Genomic DNA, 16,862 nt, shown 5'->3' on the forward strand with positions numbered 1-16,862 from the left:
CGCAAGATACTTTTCGGCCCAAGAATTCTAGGAATCTAGGATCTTGAAAGTTAGAACAAAAGCACTGGCCCCACATACCCCACACGTGGTCCCTTGGAACTCCGGGGGAGGTGCTCATTCAAACGGTCTTCAATAATATTTTACAAGTTTACGCCGATTTATTCACGTCATATTTATATATTATATCTATTTACCTGGTATAGCAGCTTTACGCTTTAGCTGGTATAACATTTTTAATATATTATTTCAAATGCCCGCCAATTCTTTGACCGTTAGATAAATCTTAGAATACGGTTTTCGAACCATAGTAGAAAGGGCAGGGAAGGGAATGATCACATCGGCGATGGGATCGTTCACGTTCTCTCGAGCTCGAGAATTGGGCACCTGGGAGGGGATGAAATTCCACCAGACCAGATCATGCAAACTCCCCTCAAGATTCTTCTGAAATTCATTGAATATACAGGGATAATGAGGGAGTAAAATTACGAGGGCACAATAGAACAGAAATGACCGCGGTGCAAGGCCAAACACAACCTCGGCGATGAGGAAAGGGTTTTAGTGGCTAAACAGCTTAGCAAGTGCATAAAAAAGCATTTCCCAAACCTCACCGGAAAAAAAAATGACAATAGCTTTCGCCACGCAACTTTCTGACTCGGCAAACATCAAATTTCGTTGATAAATCGTTTCGGACCTATTGTCAACATTTTCAAAGCCGTTCGTCTTAAAAAAATGTATTCGTTTGACGAATCTGAGAAAGAAGTACGTAGAAAATTTGACGAATACGCAAGTCTTAAAATTGAAACAGAAACCTTGCTAAAAACACGTGGAGAGCAATACCTACTAGTCTACGAAGCATATAAAAACTGGACAATTTAATACCTAAATTTACTTTCAAGCTCAGAAGAAAAAACAGTAGTGGTATATTTTACCAAACTATGTTAAGAAAAACTTTAAGTGCTAAAAGGGATGTAGATATTAGTGGATTTTTAAACGTAAAAGCCTTGCTAAAAAATAATAGCAAAGGTTATAAACAAAGCAGTCACTTTGAGATGAAGTGACATCGAAAAATTGATAAAGGAAGCGTTTATTTAGCATCTAAGGTAATTACTTCAATTATTTTAATAACTTTGATGTTTCTAGCTCTGATAATATGAAATACTTTAACGTATATGTCTTTCAGGTTATTCTTATATTTGGAATTTGTGGTGGACTCCGATGCGAAAAATGTCATCGATCAAGGCAATCGATTCATCGGATCAGTCCTTAAAACTAAAACACACCATTTACAAGATTTTATCATTGGAGAACTTTTCTATAAAACAGTCAATAAGTATACAGAGCGAGTTTTTTAAAGTGTTACAAGGCTATATCTCAGAAACGGTTTCAAATATATTTATAAAAATTTGGGAAAATAAGAAATTGGTAGGGGGACATATTTTAACATGTTTTATTATTCTACGCAAGCACCCTTTGTGAGAGGTAAAGGCAACATTAAAAATTTAAATGAACATAAGACACTATGTTCGTGTACAATTTTTATGTAATTTGATCACTTAGTTCCAGAATTATGACTTGCAACATAAATTTATTAAATTATGACCCGACTAATAGTAATCAAATATGTTTCAGGAGATGTTCAAAATGCCTGCCTTCAACTACAAATGTTTTAAAGAATTTTGCACTCGCTTTAACATTTCAGATGTACTAACAAGCAGGAAGAGAAAAATATTTCTTTCGTGTCATCTGAGGTGGTGGGTGCAGTGGCCATCACTTTATCTTTTATAAAACCCCGCAAAAAATCAAGCGGCGTCAGATCTGGAGATCGCGCAGGCCAGTTGACTGGATCACCGCGACCAATCCATTTGTTTGGAAATATTTTATCTAACTGACTACGGGCCTCCACGACATAATGGAGTGGAGCCCCATCTTGTTGAAACCACACATTCATGTTCTGGTTCAATAACTGGGACAAATTGTTTCTTAAAAAGTTGGTGTACATATTTCCATTTACATGTCTTTCAAAAAGATGGGGACCAATAATTCTATCCCCAATTATACCACACCAAACATTAAGCGACCAGGGATGTTGGTTTGGAACAGTCCTGATCCAGTAAGAATTTCCCGCCGCCTAATAGTGCAAGTTATGTCTGTTCACCTTTAAAAATATATTCTAAAAATTCCTTTCAACATCGTAAATGTTATCTGTAATTTACCTGCCCGCAGTTGGAAAATGTGGCTTTATCAGAAAAGCAATGTTTTCCAAAAATTTGTCATTATCCTCCATTTGCCCCGTGACCCAATTGCAAAACGTAACGCAGTTTTGAACGTCTTGTCCATACAGGTCTTGGTGAAGTGTGATATGATATGGCTGTAATTTATACCTGTGCAATATGGTTATGACCGATTTTTGGCTTAGTCCAGCATCTCTAGCAAATAAGTCTAGTCCCCACTTGAGGGTCAAGAACGACCTCTCCTAAAACTCCTACCGCCAGATTTTCGTTTGTTGCAGTGCATTTCCGTCTTCGTGTTTTTTTCCTTAACACTTTCACTGCTCACCAGTTAAACGATTGTTACGTGCAGACGAGCATGGTTTTTTATGGAAAAATAAAACTCAAATAATCTAAAAATGGTCCAAATGAACATGTTTTGAAAAAATACAAAGAATGACGTCAAATCATTAATGTCGTTTTTTGACGTCTTCAGCCTCCGGCACCAAAATCTCCAGTTGACAGCGGAAGACGTCGAGAGACGTCATGGCGAATTAGTATTGTACATCATTACTTATTATCTAATACAAAACTTAATAGTAATTGATACTAATATGACTGAACTATTACACATTTTGGCGATGTGCAGAGAAGCAAGGCTCTAGACAAAGTGCTGGTTTCGCAGGACAGGATGGACAATGATATACTGCTTCTTTGCGAGTTTTATTTTTATGGCAATTAGTGCACCACCGATGTGCGTGTTTCTTTTTGCCTCCCATTTGGAGATTTTTCGCAGAAACATGGCTTATAATTTGCTGTATTTGAGCAGCAGCAGCAATGTCTCTATTTTCAGGAAGAAGGTATTCCAGAAGTTGTAGTCTGTACTCATACAATGCTTGGTTGTTCAAATTTCTTGAACTTGAACTGAATCCCAAACGGCAGCATCCACATGGACACAAAAAGGTAGTGCTTTTTATTTCCGAATGTTTCCTAATATCAGATTTTGATTCTGATTGCTCAAAATAACATTACAAACGTCGTCTAGTATCGACGCATCCACAACAATTTCTCCGCCGTCACTATCGGATTCAGAATCACTCCATTCCATATCCATTTCATAGTCTGGGTCGGCAGTATCGTCGTTTGAATTATACAGATGCCACTCTAATTCTGCCTCAGTCAAAGCAGCTTCTTTGGACAGTTTTTTAGACAATCGGGACTTTTTTACCCCTGACGGCCCTGAACCGCTATCCGCCAAGGTGAACTCGAACGAACAAAATTTTACAAAAGTACAGTACCTAGACAAAGTGCTGACAACACAGTAATACGCTCAATCAAAGGCTGAACACAGACGAAACAATATAAGTCAAGCGAATCCATGGCGTCGAAATACGTCATGCGCCCCACTGCTATACAAACGGATGACGTCTAAAGACGTCATCAGCAGCGAAAGGGTTGGCGAAAACTACCAGTAGTGCGACCGCTGGTTTCTAACCTTTGAAACGCCATGTGGGATTTTGGATTGTTAGAAAATCTTTGCGCCCACAATAGATCAGCTTCTCTGTAATTCTTTCTGCACTCTCCCAAAAATCACATGTCAGCTTTCATATTAAAATTCTCGTACATGTTAAATTACAATAACTTAAGGAAAAGAGCGTTAAAACGTCAAAATTCTCAATTTACGCTTGCAGTTTACGCGTTGTCATGGATATGAAAGACAATTTGAAAAACCACTGACTTAAACATGTTTAATTGTATTGAAATTCAATAAAACATAAATTGTCGATAATTGTGTAACCAGATAAGTAAACCATGCAAAAATTTGTACACATACGTAGTTTTTCATGTAGAATCAATTTTCAGGATCAAAAATATATCATTTCATTTAAAATTTTAAAGTTGCCTTTACCTCTCAAAGAGGGCGCTCGAATAGCATAATAAAAAATATGTTAAAACATGTCCCCCTACCTATCTATTTCAATTTTTTTTATAAATATATTGCAATCTGTTTCTGAGATATAGCCTTGTAACACTCAGAAATCACGCTGTATTTCACTGAGGCCAAAACAGCCGACGTTTCAAATCGTCAGATAAATAGGACCGCAAGGTTCCTGATCGGCAAACGGCAAAGGGGGAAACCGATAAAGTGCGAACAAATTTCTACGGTACTAAAAATTCCCACACCAGGGGCTTACTCAACACCTGAGCGAATGTGGCCACACCCGAGGTCCAGCAAAACACCTGTTTAGGTCAGAGCACTTGGGTCGGAAACGAGACCCGCGAAAAGCCCGCGATTGGTAAAAAACACGCGATTTTGTCGAACGAGGCTCGCCAACCGCCAGGGGCGCACAAACGCGATCAAAAGAAAACGGCGCGTCAGAAAACTCGGTTTTGAGAAAAAAACAGTGTTCGGGAGACCCTGCACACTTTGTGAAACGTGAGGGTCAGAGGAAAGCAAAAGAACCAAACTTTGGTTGAACAAAACCGCGAACCGAAATTACCGCAAAAAGCTTAAGCGTCGGTACCCTCGAAACTTCTCCGGTCACACCCAAAAAATGACTAAAAATCAGCGCGTTACCCCGCTCGATTGTCGATCGCGCAGGGAGTTCACTCACCGTTTTTTACCGAGTGCCGCTACCCCCAAAGTGTACGCCTTAAGTACCCTTTTTTGTGGAGTCGTCCGCTACACGACAACCAATAGACAAGACCTCTAACAGAATGACGCAAATTTTGAACGACTTAATTAATTTATTTATTCAATTGTACTTAAACGTGACACAAGTGTGTCAACATCATATCACAACATCTATAATGTTCTAAAGAATAAAAACAAAACTTACCCATTCTCTATGTCCGGTATATGTCCTAATGCAATAACCGGTTGACACTTCCCACATTTTGATCGTCTTGTCCCGGCTGCATGAGACTACAAAATCACCGGTCGGTATGAAGGCGACACTCGATACGCTGTGGTCATGACCGAGCATAGTGCGAATACATTCGAAGCTTTGCTGGAAGTCCCAAAACTTGATGCTCATGTCCGAACTGCAAGATACCTACAATAATAGGACCACCAGAATGTAACAGTGTAGAGAACAAATCATACTCCACTAAAAAATTAATTTGACATGTGCAAAAAAAGTTTGTGTTTGACAAAGGCCTTGAGCTTCAAAACACATTTTTGTTCCCCACATGCGGAGATAATCCATACATATTGAAATGAAATGAAAACTATTAAGCAATATTTATACTGAACGACCGGTAAAGACCTGCAACGACACGACAAAACTTTCTTATTAGATAAGTAAAATGGTGCTTTTCACATTAACCGACAACGGCACGGTAACGACACGTACAGGCAACGACGTGGCCGACCGACATTCTTGGAAAGAATATTGAAATGTTGATAAAAACTTTGACGTCGATTTGCTAATAAACGAAGAGGTTTTTCGAGTCCTTTGAAAAGTACATTTTGTGTCTAGTATTTTCTAAGGCAAGTATTAGGCATATTGCTTTTTGCGATATTTGTCGTGACAAAAAAAATATTAGAAATCTAAAATTTTTATTTTAGGTAAAGTGCCATCTAGTGTTAAACTGGAGAAACAAGTTTCAATAACAATCAGACATTTAAATATTACTAAGATAAACCTTTGTACCAGTTTTCAATTTGATCCGCAAAGAAATGTTTAGAACAGGTAAAAGTGTAATGCTGAGTCCTCACCGACTTGACGTTGTCGAGATGGTGTGTACGTGGCAATCGACTGTGTCGATCTACATGTCGATTTGTTTTCCATCGCTTGTCGGTAAAGATGAAAGAGCAGCCGATCGACATTAGTGTGTGGACGTGCCATCGACGTTCGACATTCGACAAAGTGTTAACTCAGTGACGTCTTGCCTTTATGACATGGTAGCCGTGTGTTTTCTTTGGAGAAATGGAATGGAAACACGATAAAGTCATAGCCTTTATTAAGGCATACAAACTAAAAACAAATCTATGGGAGTATAAAACCAAAAACTATAATTAGTGAAACTTGAGGCACGATGCCCTTATGGAAATTGCTAAATAATTTAACGTCGAGAAGCAAGCGATTGAACGAAAAATTTGAAATATTCAAACTAAATTTGCAAGAGAAGTAAAAAAAAAAGGACAGCAAGAAATCTGGCTCTGATACGGAGGATGTGCATAAAAGTAAAGTAATAATACGCCATCTTGGTCAGACATGTTGATTTCGACTGATTGACAAACATTTTCGTCAACTCTGGTGTGAACAGGTGCAGTTTCGTCGCTTGTTGATCAATAATGTCGATTGACAGAGTCGATCGACAGTGTCGACTCGGTGAGGACGCAGCTTTACGCATTTTCCAATCAAGCCAAAACGCGTGGCGCCTGGTCCCCGTTGCGCAAATTAATTTAATTTTTTTTTAATACATACATGTATAGTCAAACAATAAGGCAAAGCATCAAACACTGCCATACATTGGAAAATTATTGTGCAACAACTAGGGATGCGCAGTTTGTTTGACCATGTATGAGCCAGTTTATAATACAGAGTGATTCACGGTCGATGCCCTATTAGACGTTTAAGGAGAATACAAAGTACAACGAAGTCATCGGATATGCTCCATAGGCCTAAAATATTTTTGGAAATGCGAGGTAGCCGCTTATACCGAAAAGTACATACAACTTTGATATTTTAAACGAGACACTCTGTATATTATTGCACCGTTAGATTGGCTATATAGATATGATTATTTTTGCATAACGATTCCTATATCTATCTAAAGCCACTTCCGAAATATTAAATAAAATTCGTTATTTTTAATCAAGACGTAGCCTGAAGGAATCTTGTATTACAACACGATTTCGATACCTGGAAATTTAAAATTTTGGTACTGGGTTGGGAAAACCCTATGCTTGAGACCGGCGTACAGCAGTTTGGTCCAAATTATACAGGATGTCTTGAAAACAATGACCTTTCGGCCAGAGATAAAAACCCCAATTACATTTTTTCAAATAGGACACCCTGTATATTAGTCCAAATACGGGAAGACCGTTGCCAAAATTCGATTATGTCGACGTATTTATCAAAAATGTCATAATAGTTAAAGATTTTGCAATTCTTCAAACCAGTTGTCAGCTTAGTTATTGATACAGCTTCTGTACGCTTTTTATACACAATGAAGAGAAACCAGGTTCTCTCCATTTTGTTTGAGTGAACAGTTTAAGTTTTAATGAACCTATTTATTCTTCACGGAAAATGTGACCAGATTGTTGCAAGGACATGCAAAAAATTCAACGAAATGTTTACTAATTTAAGGCAAATGAATGCAAAGAAGTTTGTGCGAATATAAGACAATTTATTGTCACATTTGAATGAAACATGTAAGCAAACGCATAACTAAGAATTAAAAAAATGTGCCTAATACTTTAAAACGATTTACGAAATGACGGCCATTGCTTTCCAAGCACTTCAAAATTCGTACATTTACAGAGTGGCTTGTGGCTCTCTGTATCTCATCAACATCCAGTTCTCCAATGCAGTGGATGATTCGACGCCGCAATTTCCCTGTTGTTGACCGGGGTCTTGTAAACATTTTCTTTCGATTTACCTCACAAGAGAAAATCTGGAGCCGTAAGATCGGGAGATCTCGCAGGGCAGTCCCATGGCCCCAAGCGACTAAACCAGCGGCCATCAAACATTTCGAAGAGCTCCTGAGTGCAATGAGCCGGTGCTCCATCCAGTTGGAACCAACATGTGCAGTACTCTCTAGATTTTCTAAAAAATCGCTTACCACTGTCCTTGGAATTTGGAGGTACTTGGATGAATTTAACGATTCTTCATAAAGGTGAAACTTTATTTGATTATCCTTTATGAGGCAAAAAATATTGATGCTCAATTTTTCTTGAAATGTCATTTGATAAACAAAGTGTGAATTATAATCCGCCCAAAAATGTTTATTTCGTCTATTGAAAATGCCCTCCCTGAAAAACTTGACTTCATCTGTCCAAATTAAATTTTTTACATTGCTTTGGCTATTTTGAACCATGGCTATTTTGACAAATACGTCGACATAATAGAATTTTTGCAAAAAAGTCCATTTATTTCGGAAATTGGACGTTTTAGGTATAGAAACATGATATATCGATTCACACGGAATTTAACGGTCTTCCCGTATTTGAACGAATATACAGGGTGTTCTATTTGAAAAAATGTAATTGGAGCAGTTTTTATCGCAATCCGAAAGGTCAGTATTTTCAAGACATCCTGTATAATTTGGAACAAATTGCTGTACGCCGGACTCAAGCATAGGGTTTTACGAACCCAGTACCAAAATTTTTAATTTCCAGGTATCGAAATCGTGTTGTAATACAAGATTCCTTCAGGCTACGTCTTGATTAAAAATAACGAATTTTATTTAATATTTCGGAAGCGGCTTTAGATAGATATAGGAATCGTTTTACGAACCCAGTACCAAAATTTTAAATTTCCAGGTATCGAAATCGCGTTGTAATACAAGATTCCTTGGGGCTACGTTTTGATTAAAAATAATGAATTTTATTTAATATTTCTAAAACCGCTTTAGATCGATATAGAAATCGTTATGCAAACATAATCCGATCTATTACGCCAATCTAAGAGTGCAATAATATACAGGGTGTTTAATTTAAAATAGAAAAGTTGGATGTACGTTTCGGTATAAGCGGCAACCTCGCATTGATGAAAATATTTTAGACCGATATATACCGCATATCTGGTCACTTCGTTGTACAAATTTGCAGATAGATCGTATATCGCGTTCTCCTTAAACGTCTAATACACCATCGACCGCGAATCACCCTATAGAAGTATATTCGCCCAACCAATCTTATGTTTTAGCTTTGATAAAGAAAAATTGCGTTCTAAGTTCAAACTTGCTTCGGCAATCAATAAATCGCTTAAATACAAGGTGTTTCATGGGGAAGGACCCATCCGAAAATAACTAGTTTACTATATAAACAATAGCTTAAAAATGCTTCGTTAGGAATTTACAGTGTTTTACTAAAACTAATTTAAAAAATGCAAAATGATAAATTTCTTCTAAACGCATGGAGATGTTTTACGGAAATTGTCCACTCCTTGTATTCCAAATGAAAAAGTCTCTTCAATTTTTTTGATACGACAAGCAGTTAAGGTTCTAAAGTAAGATTTGTGGTAGGTGGCCCAAATTGGGCACATTTAAATGGGAACCATCGTTTCGAAAACACAAAGAAAATATTTTGCGAAGTGTGAAAGATGTGTGGGGTGTAAGGGCTGCACTGCAGAGGTAGTACCTCTTAGTTTGAGACGGTCGCCTCTAGAGTCGTAGACTGGAGACAATTGGTCTTCACAGGGCAGCCAGCTCTCGCTTATGGCTCCACGCGCCACACCCTGGAAACTGTATCGACCTGCAATCGCAAATATGGCGAGAAAATTAGTGTTGGGCAGCAGCAACATTAAAATTAATTGGTCGGCGTATTTCTAGATATAGAACGAAAGCGGCACCACAAACATAGTTAAAGGCGCGACAAGGAATGTCTCAACGGTTTTAATACTGCGATGAAGGCAGGAAACCACCTCATTACCTTCCCCAGGAAAACCAAAAGACTGAGGCTTAGTTGAGTCTAAGCAATTAGACTGAGGGATTGTGCCTCAGTCCCCTGCAATTCTTAAGTGATCAGGGGGTACTAAGAATCTCCTCGGCCAGTAATAAAGAAGAATGTTGCTACCTGGAACAAACGAAGAATGTTTTAATCTGGTTAAACCCACAACGCCATCAAGGAAATGAAAAGAATGACCATCAAAATTTTGTGGATCAGCGAACTGAGATGGCCATATTCTGGAGAATGTCGGATCGACGATAATCGTGCTACTATGCTGGCAATGACGAGATAAATCACCACAATGGCGTGGGGCGCAAAGTTAGTGGATGCACAAGTACAAAAACGGTAAAATCTTTTGTCCTGGTTTCTGACAGAGTAGCATTCTTGCAGCTCAGATCCAGCCCATAATGTCAACATCATCCAGATATTTACACCAACGACCGATCATTCAGACAAAGTTGTTGAAACCTTCTTGGAACAACTCCAAACCACCGTAAATCTCACTAAAAGGGCAGAAATCACCATTATTATGGATGAATTTAATGCAAAGATTAGTAGCAGTGCGAGAGAAGACATAGTTGGTGGACATGTTGTCTCGAACACTTTGCTTAAGCTTCCACCAATACGCTTGTACACTTGGACTTCTAACCCCCATAAGCCAGGAAGGATGGTGTTTTGTAGCGCAGGCCTTTTTCTCCGGGATCGACCAAATTACAAAGTCCATCGGATTCAGGTAGGGCGAGTTGGACGACCACAAAGTCTTATTACAGACGGCGATTTTGTTCGACGTCGCATAATGAGCTGGCGCCCAATCCTGTTGAAGTGTTGTCGGCTGCAGGGGATCACGACGTCCTACCTGAATCCGATGGACTTTGTAATTTGACCACAATACCGTCGATTCCTGAAACGGTCTCTCCAAAAGGCGTGGGACTAAATCTCAGGAAAAACACTTGTAAGCATCGTTAAAAATTTCCGGAAGCGTCTGCAGGGCTGTGTCGGCTGAAGGTGGCCATTTCTAATAGTAGGTTATGTATTTCGTTGTTTAATAAAAAAGTTATCATTAAAATAAGTTGTCTCCGAACTATAAAGGTGTACAGAAAAGAGAAACTGCCCTAGACCCGTCCTGACAAGACTGAAAACCCAGAAACGTTAGCTGGGATCAGGAACGAACTAAATTGTGGACTAAGTATGGTCAACGTCGGGGAGAATCCGAGGCAGAGACAGTCTGGACCAACATCAGGAAGGCTTTCACAAACGCAAGCTCGAAATTATCTTTAAACGATACAAAAATCAAAAAGAAAGCTTGGATGACTGGTGACATTATTTATTTAATGGAAGAGAGACGCTTGAAAAAAGGTTATTTGGAATACCATCAGATGAATCGTGAAATAAAGAACAAAATTAGAATGGCCAAAGAAAACTGGCTCAACGAGCAATATCGCGAAATCGAAGATCTGGATGCTAAATATGACTTTCTCTTGAATTCTTGACGTTAACGACAAAGCAGAAGAGTGGTATAGCTATATCAAAGACCTTTTTCAGGGTGAAAGATTGCACACTCCTGAACAATATACACGCGAAGGGGTAGATATAACTAAGGGAGAAGTCCAACATGCAGTCTCGCTGTTAAAAACAACAAAAGATATGAAGGTCCAGATTGAATTTACTCGGAGGTAATTAAAATCTTAAATAATCTCTTCGTTCAGAGGTGCAGGAATGTCTCTGATCTTGTTTATGCGTTTTATAGACTACGAGAAGGCGTTTGACAAGATGCAACATGAAAAGCTTAGGAAAACCCTTATATACGTAGGCCTGGACGATAGAGACCTCAAAACAGTTTCAAATCTTTACTGGAACCAAACTGTACAACTTAAGGTAGATCAACGGATGTCGGACGAAGTTCGAATTAAAAGGAGTGTCAGACAGGGTTGCATCCTTTCACCATAACTTTTTAACATTTACTCAAACAAATTATTCGAAAGTGCAGTGGAAAACAAGCCCTGAAGGAATTTCCATTGACGGCTTAAGCATATGTATATATCTTATGTGCGCTGACAACACGTGGCTAGACCGTATGGCGCACAATTGTGCAGAATTTGGATTAAATTTAAACATAAAAAAAACAAATGGATGGTCGTTGATAATCAGGTTGGGGGAGCTATTTTGCAGGTGCAGGGCCAACAAATCGAACATGTGGTGTATCGACGGATGTTGAAGATTTCCTGGATGGACAGCGTGGGCAATGTGGATGTGCTTAAAAAACAAAAGTTGAAATATTTCGAACGTTCTAAGAGGACAAGGCACTTAGAGGAGGAGAAGAAGAAGAAAGAAACATATCCTGCGAAGAGTTGAAGGTGGTTGGTGTGAAGTGAAGTTGGTGGAAAATTGAATGTTTTAACACTTGAAGATACTGTAACGGAAATGGCCTGGGGTACTCACGTTTGAAATGGAGGGATCAAAATTCATGGTATTTCAGTAAATGGGAGCCCCATTTACTGTCAAATATGACACTGACAAGCGGGAAGTTTCGCACCTGTTCTGGAGATTTCGAGAAGCATCTGGGTTACCTGAAAGAATCTATATAAGCGCCGAGGAGAACCACAGAGAGGGAGTGAACGTTAAACCCCGCGTGTCGGAAGTCCGAGTATTCCGTTTGTTATTGTTAGTGTTTGTGAAGTTGAGGGTAATTAAGTTAGTTTGTTCCGCATTTAAAGTTATACCGAGGTAAATAAAAGTTGGAAGCTGAAGAAAGAGTTTGATACTCGGCCATCCACGGTACAATACATTACGCAGTTTTCGTTTTATTGTCTAACAGCTGAGACGTGTTCATCACTTGCATCCCGGAGATGGTACAAGAGATTGAAGCTTTGTGGCTGAATTCAGAATCCTTTTCCAGAAGTCTATTTCCCGATGAATCTACTTTTATTAGAGACGGGGTAAGTCAAAGTCTACCAGAACCAGAACTTTCCTAAGCTCAATTCAGAAGCAGAACTACAGAATCGCCATATAGTCGCTGCCAATAGTCTAAGAAAATAGATACATGTGCTTCGAAGTGCAGAAGCTCATCTCAGAAGAAGAGCTGATAAGTGTCTGGAGAGCGAAGTTTTAATTTCTGAACTCTATTTGTGATTCTATATTGTCGTTGAAAGTAAAATAATATAGCATTTAAAACATTTACTTTAGAAACTGAGCTATGTATGCGCCACATACTACAAGAACGAGCGGGGCAGTAAATGTAAAATTAATAATTTTAGCAAAACACGGACATCAATTTTCATCTTACCGAATAAAAACGATGGTTCCTATTTAAATGGGTCGAATATTTGGCCCACCGATCACAAATCTTACTCTAGAAACCTAACCGCTTGTCGTTGCAAACAAATTGAAGAGATTTTTTTTACTTGGAACAAGTACAAGAAATTTGAAAAATAATTGCAATAATTTAAAATACAATGGCGTACCATTTTTTTCTTTAACAAATTTGATAGCCAGTAGCGTGCAGGTGACCACGCCATGTATAAAAATGTGTTATTGCAAAACATTTGCATTTTTTAAACTAAATTTCAACATCCAGTAAATCCGTAACGAAGCATTTTTGGGCTATCGTTTATACAGGGTGATTCAAAATTGGCGCCATTCCTACCAAGGTTTTGCGAAATTTGCAAAAACTATATCAGGAAGGCGGCATTATTGTTTTTCAAGGTAATCTACCTAATTGACATTATGTAAATACCTGTGGTTTTGAAATTATTTAAAACTCCGGTAACCATGGAAAAAATACAGAAAGTGGCAATAAAATGGATAAGGATGAACGGTAAATGTAACAGGATTCGTTAAACGTAAGAATCTCCTTTTTTCGAAATGTCAATATTGCTAACGAGAAATTGTTCTTTATTGTCATCATAACCTCGAATTGATGTATATGCAAATAAACATAAATGTCTATCTTTAACTCCAAACATGTGAGGCCTGTTTAATCACCTTATTCTGCACTATTTTTTAGCAGCTTCTCTTATACGGTTAATTAATTCCTGCTCAATTTATACCAGTGTTCAGTAAGCCATTGGTTTAATGTATCCATATGCCGTACGCATCTTACATACGTGGTAGAAATCTAGCCGTTCCTCGGTATTTATTTGGTGCCTGGGAAAGTGTCAGTTGTTGTGCAATGCTCTGAGTACTCCTGGAAGACTTTCCTGAATTATCTCCTGTTTCTCTATATCTGGAACCCGACCATCTCTTGTCGCCCTGGAGCTAATTTTCCAGTGTATCTAGCCCATTGTTGCAGAAGTACTTAGAGCTTCTGATATGTTAATGTGGCATTCCCCCGTAACTAATAGCAAATCCGCATATTCAATATTGGTGTACATTCTGTGAAAAAAGCTCCAAACCAAGTCACAATTTGACAAATGCTTGTTATTCTTGACAAAAGCTATGTACCTGTAACTACCTGATAATGACAAAAAACATCATTGCCGCTTTGACTTCTAATCAAAAAATTGTAGAAGAGAACTTTTTTAATATGAACAATGTACGTAATTTTTTGCTAAGGATTCCAATAGGCTACTAATCAAACATGGGGCCATTTCAAAAGAACGCTTAATAACGAAGTTGAAATTCGACTTTCAACTCGTTAATATCTTCTAGAAATTTTTTAAAAAACGTTTTTCTATATTTGTCTCGTACTGTATAGCAAATTTTGGTTATTTTGTATAACAGGAAACACCTTGAATTGTGGTGATTCAAAATTGGCGTCGATTCTTTTAAGGGTATATGGGGGCCCATTTAGAGAATACGAAAAAAAATAATCGAAAATGTCAAAAATAAAAACTTTTTGTTAAATTACGAACATTTTTCATATTAAAAAGGTACTCTTCTACAATTTTTTGATGAGAAGTCAAAGCGGCAATGATGTTTTTTCTCATTAACAGATAGTTATAGTAGTAGTCATTAACAGGAGACTGACTGACAACTTTTTTCAATAATAACAAGCATTTGTCAAACTGTGGCTTATTTTGAAGCTCCTTTTACAAAATGCAAACGAACAGCAAATGTCAGCGAATTTGCGAATATGCGCTTAGTTATAGAAAAATGCCACACTAACACAGCAGAAGCTGTAAGAACTTACACCAGCAAAGGGCTACCCACTAGACGAGTGGCCCGAAATGGAAGCAGATAGTGGACAATCTAAAGGTTCTCGGTTTTCAGACCTAGAGGAACAGGTATTAGAGATTATTGCAGCTGAGCCTTCCAGGAGTACTTGAAACATTGCACAACAACTTCACTTTTCCAAASMCCGGATACTTARKTGTTCCGATAGGAAGGGCCTACGAGGAAGGGCCTACATTCCTACCATGTATGTAATATGCACAGGACACTAGAACACGTTCACACAACACCGGTTCAAATTTAGCAGCAGTTAATTAACCAAACGCGAGAAGCTGCTCAAAATATGAGCCCAGACTCAAAGTGATTGGAACACAACAGTTTGGAGTGAAACGGGCATGACGTCTTGCTCTTGGGAACACTTGTGTTTTAGCAAAATAATTGGATTTTATTTTATCAATGATACATAACCCTTAATCGGTGATTTTGGATAACAGTTGTGACCTATTTAGGTATATCACTCATTTGCCTCAAAAAGATGGCAGCACTCGGGGGGCTGTTTTGTCGCAGCACTGACCGCAAGGCGACACCGTCATCCTAACACCTCAACGCATGTTATTGTCTCTTTTATTTTCTTTGCTTCATGTTTATATCGATAAACCATCGGGTTACTGGAGTTTTTAATAATTACGAAGGAACAGGTATTTACGAAATATTAGTTAGGCAGATTACCTTAAAAAACATTGGTTTATCTAGTTTTTTGCAAATATCTGACTTTTTAATAACATTTAATTTTTTTACTATTTTTTCTGTACTCCCAAGACACGCCTTCAGAGGAATGACGCCAATTTTGAATCACCCTGTATAGAGATTTAAGTATCCAATAATATTTACCAATAGTTTTCCAGTTGCATCGAACGCAACATCTTGTATTGAGTCAGTGTGACCTTTGAGGGTTCTTTCATATTCTCCGGTCTCAAAGTCCCAAATTTTCATTGTGGCATCTTCACTAGCAGAAACCATGAGACTAAATACAGGATGAAATATAACACGAGTGAGTGGAGCTCGGTGTCCTAAAAAAATAAAAATTGTTAATTGTCTAATTGACGGGGTAATGTTTTGGGCTACTTCAAGAATCCCTGAAGATATGCAGAGTGCACCATTTGCATGTTGAAAGGATTTGGAAAGAAGTTTATTCAAATACTCTCCGAACAAGGTTACCACCCGAGAACAAATCGGTGCATGTCTCACCACGTCAGCAGGAATATAACCGAGTAATGTCACGATTGGAAAATACCAATTTATTGCAGCATCGTGCGGATAGGTTTTTCATATCCAAATATTCATGTAACAACCTCTTTTGGACGAGCTGAACGTTCTGCGTCATTTGTGCTGGTACGAACAAAACGAAACTAAGTAAACCTTTGAAATTAATGGTGCAGAGTCCCTTAGTATTGTAACGGAAATGGCCTGGGGTACTCACGTTTGGAATGGGGGATCGAAATTCATGGTATTTCAGTACAACTAGGCCCAAATGGGGCTCCCATTTACTGTCAAATATGACACTGACTGGAGATTTTGAGAACCTTCTGGGTTACCTGGAGGAAACTATATAAGCGAGGACGAGAACCATGGGGAGTCAGTGAAGTGACAGCCGCGTCCGAGTGCAGAAGAGGCTAAACCCCGCGAGTCGGAAACGCGTGTTTTCCGTTTCTTATTGTTATTGTTTATGAAGTTGACGTTAATTTAGAAGTTAGTTTGTTCCTGTACCGTAGTTAAAGTTGTACCGAGTGGAATAAAAGTTGGAAGCAGAAGAAAGAGTTTAATACTCGTCCATCCACGGTACATTTGGTGTCAGAAGTGGGATTTACCAGAATCCAAGTTGAATTTTGATGGAAACAAGAAGTAAATCAAAGAAGGAAGACCCT

At 38.4% G+C, this 16,862-nt stretch overlaps 1 protein-coding gene across 1 annotated transcript in view; it reads right to left on the reverse strand.

The window, feature by feature from the left end:
- The window catches only part of LOC109542342 (lissencephaly-1 homolog), a gene marked incomplete in the record, with an annotated part of 61,713 nt that overhangs the window by 16,924 nt on the left and 27,927 nt on the right, over positions 1-16,862 (reverse strand). The window contains 2 exon segments of the mRNA XM_048663822.1: positions 5,048-5,263; positions 15,829-16,007. Coding sequence (XP_048519779.1) covers positions 5,048-5,263; positions 15,829-16,007 — 395 coding nt within the window.

The sequence above is a fragment of the Dendroctonus ponderosae genome, unplaced genomic scaffold (genome assembly GCF_020466585.1).
Source record: "Dendroctonus ponderosae isolate FM_Combo_2020 unplaced genomic scaffold, Dpon_F_20191213v2 Dpon_F_20191213_2, whole genome shotgun sequence".
In the NCBI taxonomy this organism is placed as follows: Eukaryota; Metazoa; Arthropoda; class Insecta; order Coleoptera; family Curculionidae; genus Dendroctonus; species Dendroctonus ponderosae.